This window comes from Bos javanicus, chromosome 26, assembly GCF_032452875.1.
Source record: "Bos javanicus breed banteng chromosome 26, ARS-OSU_banteng_1.0, whole genome shotgun sequence".
Classification (NCBI taxonomy): Eukaryota; Metazoa; Chordata; class Mammalia; order Artiodactyla; family Bovidae; genus Bos; species Bos javanicus.
In genome coordinates this window covers 45,861,090-45,877,099 of record NC_083893.1, presented here as the reverse complement: position 1 = coordinate 45,877,099, position 16,010 = coordinate 45,861,090, and the positions used below count along the sequence as shown (strand labels likewise).

Sequence of the window (16,010 nt, the reverse complement as noted above, 5' to 3'; positions counted from 1 at the left end):
GTGGAGGGCACCACCCCGTTTGTGACTCTTACAGCTCTACACACAGTCTCCTGCTCCTCTGGCTTACGTGCCCCACAGGGTACACGAGACTGGTTCGTGAATACCTCCCCTCTCTCTCCCTGGCTGTTCTGGAAAGCCAACTTCAGGCCAACAAAATGAAGAGTCAATAAGGAGGTACGACTTGGGTCCACACTCCCTCAATTCCCCATATTCACTGATACGTTTCAAGAGGGCTGTGCTTTTAAAGGTGACATGTACTCTGTGAATCAGAGGGACACTGATTCTTAAACTCCGTCTCTGTGTTTCGGACTCACACGAGAACATCACCCTCCCATAACTGACAAGGAGCAGCATCACCCACTGTAGGGCACCCTAAGCAGGAGCCTCCGCAAACAGCAGCAGCGGGAGTCGGCTTCAACGCCCCAGCATCCCATCTACCCCTGCTTCTCCTCTCTGCATTCAGAGCTAAACGTTGTGGACCGACTGCAACCTCATTTATTTTAGCCCCATTCTTTCATCTATAGATATCTAGGAAAAAACACTAATGTTCTCTATAAAATGATGAAGTCATTATTTTAAAGTGGATCGGAAATACCCCAATCCACTTTAAAGTTTGAAAACAACTCATAAATTTGCCCAGATAATCCATGAAACACATCCCTAAGTTAAAACACTGAATGTCCATGCACAAGGCCATTTCGTGTATAGGAACCTCTCTCTAGAAACAAACATGATTCTAGTTGAAGGAAAGAGGGCGGAAGCCCCACCATCTTCCCAGGTGAGTTAATTTACCTTGCTGTTTATTATTGTTGATGTGGCTTGTTTTAATTTTGTGTGTTCTTCAAGGGGTTTTTTTCCTCTGTAAAATAACACTGAAAAGAACTGTAGAACTCTGGGTGTTCAGTCTGTACTGTGTCGGACAAAATGCCAATGCTTTCAGGAGACAATGTTTGACTCACAGGCATACAGTTCAGACTCAGGGCTCAAGACTCAAACTCAGAGAGCTTGCCTTTTACTCCACTGAGGAGCAGTTAGGGTGAGCGTGGACAGCTCCAGCCCAGAATTGCTGTCTGTTAACTGCCATGTTCTGCTAGACCACAGGGAAAGGAAGGGGAGGAGGAGAGAGAGGCAAAGAAGAACGAGGCAGCGGAAGGGAGAAGACGCAGGAAGGAAGAAAGGAAGGAAGAAAAGGGTCTCCTCCCAGCCTTCTGGAGAGCTGGCACGGGGACACGCACTGGTTGAACAGGATCCGGGAACGCACGATGAACTTGAAGATGTACTCTAAAGCCTTCATGGCTTTATACAGCTGGTCACTTATTCCCGGCTTCTCGGCATTGTCCACATAGTTCCGCAAAACTTTCGTCAGCTTCCTGTTTAGAACGGAAACACACATCAACAAATTCAGACAACTACAGTATCTCATTTCTTAACTGGGGCAGAAATATACAAGTGGATATTTGGGTTCTTTTTAGCTGGGTTCACAAATTATCAGTATGTGCATATTTGTGAAATGTATTCGAAACAGATTAAAAGTGACCCATAAAACAACTCTCAGAGGAGCGAGATCTGAGCATTTAACAAGCATTTTCTAAGTTTTAGATGTCCTCCTAAGCATTTAAGAGTATTATATAATTTATTCTCCACAGCAACACTGTATGACAAGTGTTCAGTTTTACCCCTAATTTGCAGATGGAGAAGCCCAGGACTCGGTGGGTGATCTAGCATTCCAATGCTCAACAACAAAATCAAAGGGGTTTTCTTTACAGACATATCTGTTTTCATAATGCTCTTTTTTTTCAATTGAGTGCTATTTTCAAATGATAGAGGCAGTAAGAGTAATAATCAGTTTTTAATTCTGTCCAAATGTCTACATTTTCTACCTCTATGCATGTACGCTCAGTCATGTCTGACTCTTCATGACCCCATGGACAGTAGTATGCCAGGCTCCTCTGTCCATGGGATTTCCCAGGCAAGAATACTGGAGTGGATTGCCATTTCCTCCTCCAGGGGATCTTCCCAACCCAGAGACTGAACTCACATCTCCTGCATTGGCAGACAGGTTCTCTACCACGGAGCCAACTACTGGCCCATAAACTAATAATCTTCAAGTCAAGCCTTTTAAATCATAAAGGAATAATTAAATAACTTCAGTGTATTTTCAGCTTGTGGTGCGTTTGGCTACACTGTAACTTCAAAAACTAGCAACATATGTAAAACTTGTATGACAACAACCAACAAAATTACCCCCAAACCAAACGTCTCCACCCCCTAACTTTTTCAGTAATCAACAAGAATTCCTTCTGGCTTTTAAATATTCATAAAAAACAACAGCAACAGCAACAACCTGCCAAGGTACTGACAGCTCTTCTCGTTAAGTTAGGAGCCAGTGTGCACCAGCTTGTTATTTGAGATTAGTACAAGTCACTCATAAGAGCAACTGAAACTTGGCTCGTGGATGACCTCGGAAGAACCTAAGAGAAACGATTTTACTGATAAATCACAATAAAAAGGCTGTGGGGCGACTGAGTGGATGTGAAATCATTTCTAACACTGATCAAGATGAAGAACTCAAGAAACCTCACAATGCTGTCACAGGAGCCTTCCTGGCAGTGTGTCCTGAAGAAGTGAGGCCAGAAAGATCCCCTCCCGTTAGGTTCCCCTGGTCCCGACCCTGGGAAGGTATCTACCCTTACAAGTCTTGTGATGGTTCTCGAGGCCTGGCAGAGCCTCTCAAGTCCTGGCATAAAAGCTGTTTCACCCAGTTTAACAACATACTTTCCCAAACTGACAGCCCCACACACCCTGTTCTCTTAAACCCTACTGATAGCCCAAGAAATATACATTCCATCTGGAGAAGGGAATGACTACCCATTCCAGTATTCTCGCCCAGAGAATCCCATGGATAAGAGGAGCCTGGTGGGCTACAGTCCATCGGGTCGCAAAGAGTCAGACATGACTAACCGACTGACGCTTTCACTTTTCACATTCATTCCATAGAAACAGATTTTGGAAATCCTTCCAAAAGTTCAGTCAAAGGAAAGAACAAAAAGAAGGAAAGCATGGCCCAGAATCAGAAAATAAATCAGGAAGTCACAGGACCCGAATCCACACCCGTCACACCACTTGTAACTATAGAAAGACCAAACTGCTCAGCCCCAGGTGAGAGGACCAGACCAATGGGGCATCGGTTCAGTGGGGAGGAGGCCCGAACCAGCTCCGGGAAAGGCAGGTCTGTGCACAGAAGGAGCACGTCCTGCTGGTTTTGGGGAAGAACCGTCCCAAAAGCTGACGCCTCCCTCCCTCCTGGCTTGGACCAGCCCCGGTCACTCTGCCCCGTGAACCACCCATGCAGCAAGCACCTGCTCTGTGACTTAGAAGGCTAAGAAGTAACACCCATTGCCTCTAGTCATCGTTAATTTTTTCTCAGAGTTGTTTGCAAAGAAAGGCTCAAGATCTCAACATTTATCAAAGGAAAGAGGTAAAGAAACTGCCTGGATGGGAATCTAATCTAAGCCTCCGCCCACCTCCCCCCCCAAGCAGGGGAGGGGAGAGACTGTTTGTGATGATGCTTGGTACTAGAATGTCCCCTGGGCTGGAGAACGCTGCAAACACTTCATTAGGGCAGAGGCAGCCTTCCTGATTGCGTTAGAACTGCGTGAACCTCAATTATCTCCTCTGGCATTTCAAGGCGAAATGCTCAGATTCCAACGGCTGAAGAACCACTTGGGGTTGCTGGTTAGTCAAAACAAGATAAGAACACTTATTTTCCGAAATTAAAAATTTTTCTGCAGATGACAGACTGGACGAGAGGATACGGATTCTTGGCTCCATCCTGTTGTAACTTAACAGTAAGATGGTACTTTCTGTGTCTTCCATGGACTAACCTGCCCAATGCTCCCCAGGTATGCTTCCCCCTTTGAGAGTAAGGGCAAGGGGACGCCAGAAAGAGGACCTGGCCTGCAGCACGGTGACCTTGCCACCGTTCTGACTTTCTAAAATGAAAGTAAAAACTCTCATCTGAGAACAGTTGTTGGGCCCAGTTTCAGTAAAGGAGGATGGTGGCGGTGACACAGCAGGAGGTCACATGGGACCCAGAGCAGCATTCAGGCCCCCCCCGCCCCGAACCCTGCACTGACTCCTTTTGGTTGCTATAGCGAGATGGTGCCACCCGACCAACAGTCTGCAGGTCTGAAGTGCGGGCCAACTGGGCTTCTCCACAGAGAGAACTGAAGGTCTTAAACAAAGGTTGATTAGCCAGCAAGCAGCAAGCTTGTCACAGCTTGCCCTGTGTGCCTGAGGACACCCCTGCTTCCTGGCCACGTGGGGCTCCACCAGCAGCCCTACAATAAACAAGCACTACTGAAGATACAGAAGAGTCCGAGACCCAGGGACAGGCCCGCTGACCTTGAGTTCCCGCAGCCAGGGACAACAGGTTCTGACCTAAGTAGGGGCAAGACACAGATGGGAACTTCGATTCAAGTTCCTGGCCCTAAAAGGGAATCATTTCTAAGGAATCTAAGTGAAATGTTCTTTAAAATATTAAACCTTTCTTTTTCACTGCAGCTCACACAGAAAACAGTCTGAATCAGTGCCAATAAATCCCACTGTGAGAGAACGAGGAACTCGCCCTAATAATTCTAATAATAACGGAATATAACTACTGCTTGGTGCTAAGTGCCATGGATTATTCCAAACACTTGACACGTTAAGAACTTATTAAAATTCTCAAGAAAACCTACAACCGTGCTGTTGTGCAGATAAGAAGGCTGAAGCTCAGAGACGCGAAGCAACCTAAGTTTGCAAGTGACCGTGGTAACACAAGCCGTGGCAGCAAGTCCCAGGGCTGTGGCCTTGACACCAGGCTCCACACCTTCCCCTGGGAGCCCTACTCCCAGGGACCCGAGAGGGGGCCAGGTAGGGAGCAGCTAGGTGAGTGCAGAACAGCTGGGTGGGGAGTCAGAATCCTAGTTAGTCAGAGCTGAAGCTTCTGGAACAGAGGAGAGGAACTCTTTAAAGAGCAAAAAGAATCTGAAAAGGAATATATGTATATATTATACACACACACATAACTGAATCACTCTGCTGTAAACCTGAAACTAACACCACCTTTCAAATCAATGCCACTTCAATAAAAACAACTATGTAAAGAAAAAAATTTTTAAAAGAAAGAAATGTAGGAGTATTAAAAGCCAATATCCAGATGAAGTTTAAAAATAATTGCCAAACCTGCAGATGTTTTATCTGAACAACATTAACATTCTGCCTCTTTAAACATCACTAAACCACTTTAAAAGAAAAAAAAAATTATTTTATCCAGCTTGATCCAGCAGAGCAAAAATAAACAAATCAGCTGCAACCTTAAAAAATAAAGAGTGAAGAAATAGATTGAAAAGTATAAGACTGAATTTTATTAATATTCACACTAAATAACCAATAATCTCAAGACAAGACCACATCCATTTATTCATTCATCAAATGGCTGTGAGGAAGCTGCAGTGTGGCAAGCACTCTGTATTCATATATCCATTTCATCAAACATAGAGGGAACAACTCAAAGACAAAAGAAAGGTGTAGAGAAGAACAAGAATTTATTCCAGAATCCTATAATGCATCACCTATCTTTTCCAAGATTTTTAGGTCTGTTAAGAGGAAAACAGTAATAAAAATGATTCCAGGAAACTCACCATTGGGGAAGGGAAATGTAGAACCATAGGCAAAAGTACACGGAAAAGAGTCTTAACAAAGATACAAAAAGAAGAACTGGTTTTAAAACAACAAAAAACAACTTACGTGTAGGCTAAGGTTGCACTAAAGTGTTTCTTAATGTAGGTTTCCAAAACAGGATTAAAATGCTGAAATTTTCTATCAGCAATTAGTCCAATGATAAATACCTGTTAAATTAATATTTTCATTAGCAAAAGAGATGCAAACCATTTTGGAATCTTCAGCTGAATCACCTGCACCTCTGTGCAAGTCAACTGGGCACTAACATTTTCAGACACAGGCTGGCCAGCCAGTTTATCTCTTCTTCCGCTGACAATTACATCCAAAACTACAGCACTACATTACAAGAAACTTTCTACCTCTCAATTCATTTGCTTTGATTGGGCTTACAACTGAAAACGCTTTCAAGGTTACTGTGACGGCTCCCGCCCCAGCTTCAAAGGTTGCAACATGAAAGCCCCGTAATTTCTAAGCAGATGCAAAGTCAAGGTCCCTTACCAGAGCATCAAACACTAACGTATCAAAGGTCTCGCTCTCCGAGTTCTCCATCATGATGTTGAAGAGGGCATCCAAGGTGTCCTGGAGGAACTGGAGGGACACAAAAAGTCAACAGGCGATACCAACTCTCCAACTCTCCCCAGCCGATCACCTTTGGCAGAACTCCCAACACCCAGCTTTCCCGAACAGCACCTACTGATTCTTCACGGCCACGACACACATGTGACAAAAATCTGAGATGAGCGAATTCAGAACAAAGACAAGCCACCCTAAGTTAAGTGGAGGATGCGCAGCAAGGAAATGCACAGAGCTCATCCCCCACCCCCCATGGGACCTCTCCAACCCTTCTCCTGGTTTTCACCAAGACCAGGAGTTCAACAGCAACCCCAGGAAGACTGAATCTGACTTATCCCGTTCACCCTGGGTGGGACCTGAGCTAGCGAGTGGGCAGTTCCACAAAGGGACAAATTCTAGTTTAATAAAGGATCTTCTGTAAATACAGGTGCTATGTGATTCTGAAACTGGGGTACAGAGCAGGGGGCCAGGAAGTGCTTAATTTATGTAACAGTAATTTAGAAATCCTATTATAGCCTACTATGTCACCAAATAAATATTACAGCATAGAATGACAAAATACTAGGAATATAATTTTGAAAAAATTAGGAGACTTCAAAGTTATGTCACACAAGAAATTATCTTTGAATCCTTCCCCTGTTCTCCCTAGAAAGAAGTATAAGATGAACTAAAGACTGCATTGGAAGTAATGAGTTCCCTGTCGGTGGGGTAGGGCAAAATGCCACACGGTGGACTAGTGACCATGCAAGGGAATGAAGTATGTGTATGTTCATGGTGAAATCACTGGATTTCACACTGAAATGGATCTGCACACTGAAATGGATCTGCACACTGAAACCAGGGTGAGCTATCACTTCATCCAGAGCGTGGTGACTATCATCAAACAGACGGACAACAGTTAGGCATGAGAAAGGCAGAGAGAAACCGGAGCCCTGATATATATACTGGTAGAAATGTAGAATGAGGCAATGGCTTTGGAAAACCAACTGACAATCCATCAGAAAGTTAAATGTAGATTTACCACGCAACTCAATAATCTCATTCCTGGGTATGAAACCAAAAGAATGGAAAACGTGTATCTACACAAAAATGTGGGCACATATTCAGAGGAGCTTTATTCACCATGGTCAAAACGCGGAAACAACCCAAGCGTCCATCACCTAATGAATGGAATGCTTGCATGCTAAATCACCTCAGTTGGGTCTGACTCTTTGCAACCCCATGAACTGCAGCCTGCCAGGCTCGCTATCCACGGGGTCCTCCAGGCAAGAGTACTGGAGTGGGTACCATTTCCTCCTCCAGGGGATCTTTCTGACCCAAGGATTGAAACCTTGTCTCTTATGTCACCTGCACTGGCAGGCAGGTTCTTTACCACGAGCACCACCTGGGAAAGCCCAGAAACTGTGGCATATCCATACAGTGCAGTATTTATTATTTAAACAGAAAAAGGAATGAAGTTCTGATACATGCCACCACCTGCCTTGAAAGCGCTGTACTCAGGAAAAGAAGTCAATAAGAAAAAATGTTAAATATTGTCACTCGATTTACATAAAGTAGCTGGAATAGTCAAGTCTATGAAGACAGCTGGTGGCAGGCAGAGTGGAGTGATGGCCAACAGGTACAGGGTTTCTTTTTCTGGTGATGGAAATGTTCTGAAATAAGATCGTTCAGGTAGTTGCACAACTTTGTGGATATACTGAAAACCAGTGAACTGTATGAATTAAAAGGGTATTTTCTGGTATGTGAACTATGTCTCGATCACGTGGTTATTAGGAACACAAGGAGTAAGTGAGACAGCCCCACAGCTAGGACAGAGGAGTGGCTGTGTGAGATCCCCGGACCAGGTCTTCCTCGGCTGCTCGGCCCACACACAGAACTCCAGGGCCTCTCATGTCCCCAGAGGATCTCGAGACTGAGAAACCAAAGACCTGCCCTCCCACCAGAGCTCACCCCTTAGCTCCCCAAGCTGTGGAAGCTTGCACATTCAGGGTCCCACAGCTCTTCCCTGGTGGCTCAGATGATAAAGAACCCGCCTGCAGTGCAGAAGACCCGGGATGGCTCCCTGGGTCTGGAAGATCCCTTGGAGAAAGGAATGGCTACCCACTCCAGTATCCTTGCCCGGAGAAGTCCATGGACAGAGGAGCCTAGCAGGCTGCAGTCTATGGGGTTGCAGAGTCAGACATGACTGAACAACTAACAAAGCTCTTCTTCCCAAGAGACGACAAGCTCCCAGACCTAGCAAGCAATCCGAGACCCATCAGGCATAAAATCCTCGTTCTGTCCCACTGTGCCTCCAACCCCCTATTCCGTGCCAGGAAGTGTCACACAGAAATGGGCAGGGAAATGAGACCAGCCGGACCAGGAGGCATTCTGGCCTAGACATCCGTGGTTCTGTCAACTCCGTAATTATGTAATCCTGCACCACCTTCATTACTTTTGTATCATTTCCCATCATTTTCAGATTGTAAATGCTTTGCAAAGGTCAAAACTTGATGCCATCTGCTAAAAGCCCAATGTTCCTGCCAAGAGACTCAACAGGTGCCAAGCCCTGGCTTGGCACAGTTCGAGGAAATAGGTCCACCCGCCCCACCCAGATGAATGGCACAGAAACAGGGGCCGGGGCCTGGATCGCTGCAGCACTGCAGGGACAGGAGTGTCCTGAGGGTGGGCCCCACCCAAGGCCTGAAAGGGCTGCTTTTGACTCCCACTCTCTCCAAGACCATCCACTGGAAACCACGATCGCCATTTTCATAGGAACAATATTTTCTTCAAGCAATGTCACTTTTTCCAAATGACCAAATACTTTCAACAGTCTATCAGGCAATGTCATCTTTCTAGTAAAAGTTACAAATACACAGGGACTTCTCCGGTGGTCCAGTGGTTAAGACCTCATCTTCCAGTACAAATGGGTACAGGTTCAATCCCTGATCAGGGAGCTTAGGTCACACACGCCTTGAGGCCAAAAAAACCAAAAGACAAAACAGAAGCAATAGTATAATAAAGTTGATAAAGACTGTAAAAAATGTTGCTGTTGTTCAGTTGCTAAGCTGTGTCCAGCTCTGCGACCACATGGACTACAGCACACCAGTCTTCCCAGTCCTCCACTATCTCCCAGAGTTTGCACGAATTCATGGCCATTGAATCCGTGATGCCATCTAATCATCTCATCCTCTGCCACTCCCTTCTCCTCTTGCCCTCAATCTTTCCCAGCATCAGAGTCTTGTCCAATGAGTTGATTCTCTGCATCAGGTGGCCAAAGTATTGGAGCTTCAGCTTTAGCATCAGTCTTTCCAATGAATATTCAGAGTTGATTTCCTTTAGGATTGACTGCTTTGATCTCCTTGCTGTCCAAGGGACTCTCAAGTGTCTCCTCCAGCACCCCAATTCAAAAAAATCAATTGTGTGGTGCTCAGTCTTCTTTATGGCCCAACTCTCACATCTGTCCATGACTATTGGAAGAATCATAGCTTTGACTATATGGACCTTTGTTGGCAAAGTGATGTCTCTGCTTTCTAATATGCTATCTAGATTTGTCATAGCTTTTCTTCCAAGGAGCAAGTGCCTTTTAATTCCGTGGCTGCAGTCACTGTCCTCATTGATTTTGGAGCCCAAGAAAAGAAAATTTGTCACTGCTTCCACTTTCTCCCATTCTACTTGCCATGAAGTGATGGGACTGAATGCCATGGTCTTAGTTTTTCTAATGTTGAGTTTCAAGCCAGCTTTTTCACTCTCCTCTTTCACCCTCATCAAGAGGTTCTTTAATTCCTCTAAAGAGTTCCTAAAAAAACGGTACACATCCAAAAAAAAAAAAAATCTTAAGAAAAAAGTTACAAATACACAAAAGGGGAGTCTTAAATAAGTGGAATAAGATGCACAGCCTATAAATGTTCTTCCATATAATGGAAAGCAGCCCCCCATGCAGGCTGGGACCCTGTGTGGTCCTCAGATGAGTCCGTTCTCCACTCTAGGCCTAAGGGTATTTAAGACATGCTGGTGACTGGAAAGAATAAACCTTCCAGGTAAGGGCCAGACCGGTCCTCCAGGCCTGGGTAGTTCCAGTGGACACAGGAAGGGTCACGAGAGAGGTGAAAAATCACCTCCAGGGATGAACAATAGGAGATGATAATAGATCAGCTAAAAGGAACAGAGGAAGGCAATAAAACCAGATGGCTCTAGATTTTCCCTGGTCAGTGTAACAAAAGTTCAACAGAAATACAAGTAATCCCTGATGTGATACAGGGGCCGCAAAATGAAAGAGGACACAATTTCATTAACTGCGGGTCTTTTAAAGAAGTGCTGTGAAGTTATTCAGCCAGTTTTCATCTGAATTAGGGAATTCATAGAACCCTGGGAAGTTTAAAATACAATTAACATTGTCCAAGCCCAGAGAAGAAGACAAGGGCCGGGAAAAGATGATTAAACTTTGAAGATTAGCAAGGATATGTTTGAATGGTTATACAATGAATTCAGGAGAGCGACGCCACCGAATTAATTTATACTGAAGCTAACCACACTGCTGTTTAATTGAGACCATTTGAAGTAATTAATTTTTAGAGAGATAAGGTTGTCTCCCTCCGCAAGCATCTCACGGAGGGTACAGGACGAGGCAGCAGCACAGACGTGGCAGCAGGGAGCCTGCTCAGGGGGGCCAGCCTGCTGCCACCAGCCCGGGTGGAGCCCAGTGGCCACAGACAGGCACTCAAAAGTGCCAATAAGGACCAAACTTGAGCATTCCAAGGGACCTCCGATCACACCAGTCTGACTGTCCGATCTCAGGTGAAGATTCAGGAGGGCAGCCAGCATTGCTCCAGAGCTTGCTCTGTGAGAGGCTAAGAAATAAACCAAGGCTGCAGAGGGGGAAAGCAGCTAAGACTGAAGACTGCGACTTCACGGACACACCATGCAGTTCTCCACATCGACGACAGGGCTTCTGCGTGAGTTGAGAGCCAGGACGGCAGGACAGTGATGACCATAAATCGTGACACTCTTGGACCGCCTCCCAGGGCCAGAACCTTACGCAGCCTCCACAAGGTCATCTGAACACGGCACTCTGGTCCTGTCCATTTTACAGCAGGGAAAGTGCGTGTGTTAGTAGCTTAGTCGTGTCCGACTCTGTGACCCCATGGACTGTAGTCTGCCAGGCGCCTCCTCTATCCATAGAATTCTCCAGGCAAGAATACTAGAGTGGGTGGCCATTCCCTTCTCCAGGGGATCCTCCCAGCCCAGGGATTGAACCCAGGTCTCCTGCATTGCAGGCAGATTATTTACTGTCTGAGCCACCAGGGAAGCCCAGCAAAGACACAGGCTATGGCAGGGAAAGCAAGGCTTAAACGAGGTTATTCAAACTACGGTAGCCCCACAGTGAGAACCCAGAGTCCTAGACTCAGTTGATTCCAAAGACCATTTCCCTCACAGTGAAGCCAGGCCACCCTCCCCGACCAGGGTCCAAGGAGGACTGTCCTCCTAGAGGCATGCGTCAACATCCCAAAGATACTAGTGGTTTAAGGGGTCAGAGCCAGAGCCCCACACGGGCAGACCGCGTTTCATCGCACTCGGCAGGCATGCTGGTTTTTACCACCCCAAGGTTTGTGACAACCCTGGATCCAGCAAGTTTATCGGCCCCGTTTTTCCAACAGCACTCGCTCACTCGGTGTCTCTAGGTCACGTTTTGATAATTTTCACGTTATTTCCAGCTTCTTCATTGCTATATTTGTGGTGGTGATGTGATCAGCGATCTCTGATATGACTACTGCAAAAGGGTTATCAACCACTGAAGATTAGGGTGACAGCATTTCTCTCAACAAGGTATTTTTAATTAAGGTATGGACATGATTTTTTTTAATTTTGGAAGGTTTATCGGGGGGGGGGTGTTTTTACTGAAGTATAGTTTATTTACAATGTGTTCGTTTCAGGTGTACAGCACAGTGGTTCAGTCATACATATATATCCATGTACATATAAACACACATATATGTTATATATGTATTATATATCGTACATAATACATTATATAATATATTATATATTATAGTTTTTAAAATTCTTTTCCATTACAGGTTTTTATAAAATAATGAGCTTAGTCCCCTGTGCTGTACACGAGGTCCCTGTTGGTTACCCATTTTATATCGTAGCTAGTTTTTCTGACACGATGCTACCACACACTCGAAAGACTACAGCAGGGCGTGGGCATCCCTTCGATCTGCATCGAGGAACCAAATCATTCATGTGGCCTGCTCTCCCACCACAATGTGAAACCGAACCCCCGTGTCTTGGAGGCGTGGCTGTCCTAGGAGGCCGCACCGACCCCTGTTCCTACACTTTAGAACTACGTGTTACCTTCACCACCTCTCCGCCGTCCACCTTCATCAGCTGCCTCAGGTTCTGCTGCAGCAGGTTGGTGTTGGATCGCCACTTCAGGAGCCCCAGCAGGTCCACTGAAAACGGGAAATGACAATCAGTTCCTCCCAGCAAGGACCCCGTCTCCCTCATGCACCCATCACATCAGGTCTCCAACATCACTTTTTGAACAGAAAAACCAAGTCTATTTGGAAATGTTCGCCAGCTAAATATTTCAGTACTTTTCTAGAGGCATCCTTGATGCCCAGTGCAGCTGAATTCATTACTTTCAATTACATTTACCATGAAATGATTTACAAACAAAAGCTTCAGAAAGGCAGCTAGGAGCCCATGAAAGGAAGACCAGCCTTTCCACCTCCAAGAAGGCAAATCAGAGCAGCAGCAGGCCTGCGAAGCCGCTCCTGGCAGCTTCTCCCCAGAGGCTATTCCCTGCTTGAGAATAAGACTCTTACTTTTTAAGATAAAATAATATAAAATACGGGCCTCCCCGACGGCTCAGCAGTAAAGAAACTGCCTGCAATGGGGAAGACGCAGGAGATCTGGGTTCAATCCCTGGGTTGGGAAGATCCCCTGGAGGAGGAACTGGCAACCCACTCCAGTATTCTTGCCTGGGAAATCCCGTGGACAGAGGAGCCCAGCGAGCCACAGTCCAAGGGGTCGCAAAGAGTCGGGCATGACTGAGCGCCTGGGCATGCGATATAAAATAACCAACTCAAACGCAGTGCTGAGAATGCAAGGGGGCAGGCCCTGAAGGAGACAGGACGCTGGCCACTGCTGTACTGAGCCTGCCGCCCTCACCAAGGCTGGGCCTTTCCGGAGTCTTTATGTTTGTTTTCTAACAGAAAAACCACAAGTTGAATGCATTGGTTTTTGCAGACTAAAGACATTGTGTAAGACAATGTTGAGAAATGATTTTGTTTAAGGCATGAAGACAGACTCCAAAACATCTCGAGGAAAAGACGTGGGCCTACACAACTCTCACTTGAAGTCATATTAATATCCCATTACGTGAAGAAACACAACTAGCAAGACACATCTAATGTACTGTTTATGCTCATCAGGAATGAGCTTCTGCTACAGACACTGTCTCTATTAAAAAAAAAAAACCCTAGTCAATACTGAAAAGAAAAACATAATTTTGGCAATAAAGTAGAATTTCAGTGAACACAAGACAATTATAATTTAAGGATGTGAAAGCGTCAGTCGCTCAGTCATGTCAGATTCTTTGCAACCCCATGAACTGTAGCCTGCCAACCTCCTCTGTTCCTGGGGTTTCCCAGGCAAGAATACTGGAGTGGGAAGCTATGCCCTCCTCCAGGGGACTTTCCCAAGCCAGGGATCGAACCCAGGTCTCCTGCATTACTGTCAGGCAAGAATACTGGAGTGGGTAGCCATGCCCTCCTCCAGGGGATCTTCCTGACCCAGGGATCAAACCCAGGTCTTCTGCATTACCATCTGAGCAATCAGGGAAACCCCATAAAGATCAAACCACATAAAAGGTGATAAGCACCAAACACACATTCTCATTTATATGGCCTCACCCAAGCACAGGTGTTGAAGGTAAGCGTTACAAACAGGAAAATGCAGGGGGACATCCTAGTGTATTTGGAATAGCATAGATTCAAGCATCAGTTGGGCCATGCTGAGAGCTGGACCATAAAGAGGGCTGAGCACCAAAGAATTGATGCTTTTGAACTGTGGTGTTGGAGAAGACTCTTGAGAATCCCTTGGACAGCAAGGAGATCAAACCAGTTATTCCTAAAGGAAATCAATCCTGAATATTCATTGGAGGGACTGATGCTGAAGCTGAAGCTCCAAAACTTTGGCCTTCTGATGTGAAGAACTGACTCATTAGAAAAGACATTGATGGTGGAAAAGATTGAAGGCAGGAGGAGAAGGGGATGACAGAGGATTAGATGGTTCAATGGCATCACCAACTCAATAGACATGAGTTTGAGCAAGTTCCAGGAGATGATGAAGGACAGGGAAGCCTGGCATGCTGCAGTCCATGGGGTCACAAACAGACATGACTGCACAACTCAACAGCAGCAAGAACCGCTTTATGACCTTGGACAAGTACCTTCACCTCAGTTTTCCTATCTGAACAATGGGTGCATGGATCCCTAGTCACAGGGTTGGTGCAAGAATTAAATAGTAAGACATGGAAAAAGCACTTAGCATGATAGCCAGCAGGAAGACCTGCAGCAGCCATCCATCAATGAGATGAACATTTTAGTCATCCATCAAGAAAGCTGACACATTTTAATTTCTAATCAAAAGGGAAGTCATGAGAAAGGCTACATCCTGCTCAGTCATGATCTCAGTCCTGGGGTTAAGGGAGCTTTCTGCTGCTGCTGCTGCTGCTAAGCCGCTTCAGTCGTGTCCAACTCTGTGCAATCCCATAGACAGCAGCCCACCAGGCTCCCCCGTCCCTGGGATTCTCCAGGCAAGAACACTGGAGTGGGTTACCATTTCCTTCTCCAATGCATGAAAGTGAAAAGTGAAAATGAAGTCGCTCAGTCGAATCCGACTCTTCGCGAGCCCATGGACTGCAGCCCACCAGGCTCCTCCGCCCATGGGATTTTTCAGGCAAGAGTACTGGAGTGGGGTGCCATTGCCTTCTCCAAAGGGAGCTTTCTACCTCATAAGAATTACCAGCATTTTTTTTTAAACAGAGGCTAGTTAATAATCTGAATCCGTTCAAGCAAAGTTAGTGGCACTTTGGATTAGAAGGAGGCTGAGGTTCACCTCTACATTGTTCTTTTGAGAAAAGATCATCATGTTAGTCATTCAGTTGTGTCTGGCTCTTTGCAACCCTATGGTCTGTAGCCCCCCAGGCTCCTCTGTCCATGGGATTCTCCAGGCAAGAATACTACAGTAGGTTGCCATGCCCTCTTCCAGGGGATCTTCCGGACCTAGGGTTGGAACCCGGCTCTCCTGAACTGCAGGTAGATTCTTTACCATCTGAACCACAAGGGAAGCCCTTGAGATGTTGGGAAATGAGAGAGGTCAGAGAGAGCAGGGACCTAGGGGGCTGGCCAAGCTCCCCCTCCTCAAAGGTGTCTGCAAACTGCTAATTGGCCCAGCTGTATCTTTCTGAGAACACCTTTGAGAAGGGGGAGCTTGACCAGCCCCTAGGTGCCCAGCGCTCTCTCAATCCCCAGTAGCCACTGCAGTCTGGCCTGTAACAACACTCTGTGTCAGGATTTCTCTGTTTCTTACTCGGCAGTAAGCTGATTCAGGAGAGGAACCACATCTCCTGCTTTGTCTGCTCTCTCCCACAGCATCCAGCATAGTGCTGAGAACAGAGACATTTCATACAAATCTCGATGAGTAATGCAGCCACTCCTTTTCCC

At 46.0% G+C, this 16,010-nt stretch overlaps 1 protein-coding gene across 2 annotated transcripts in view; it reads right to left on the bottom strand.

Annotated features, from left to right (window-relative positions):
• DOCK1 (dedicator of cytokinesis 1) overlaps positions 1 to 16,010 on the bottom strand; it is a 560,513-nt gene that overhangs the window by 437,854 nt on the left and 106,649 nt on the right. For both annotated transcript variants that reach the window (XM_061403980.1, XM_061403979.1), the window contains exons 19-22: positions 12,634 to 12,731; positions 6,223 to 6,312; positions 5,791 to 5,891; positions 1,236 to 1,370 (exon numbers count right to left, since the gene is read on the bottom strand). In XM_061403980.1, coding sequence (XP_061259964.1) covers positions 1,236 to 1,370; positions 5,791 to 5,891; positions 6,223 to 6,312; positions 12,634 to 12,731 — 424 coding nt within the window. The remainder of the gene's footprint in view (positions 1 to 1,235; positions 1,371 to 5,790; positions 5,892 to 6,222; positions 6,313 to 12,633; positions 12,732 to 16,010) is intronic.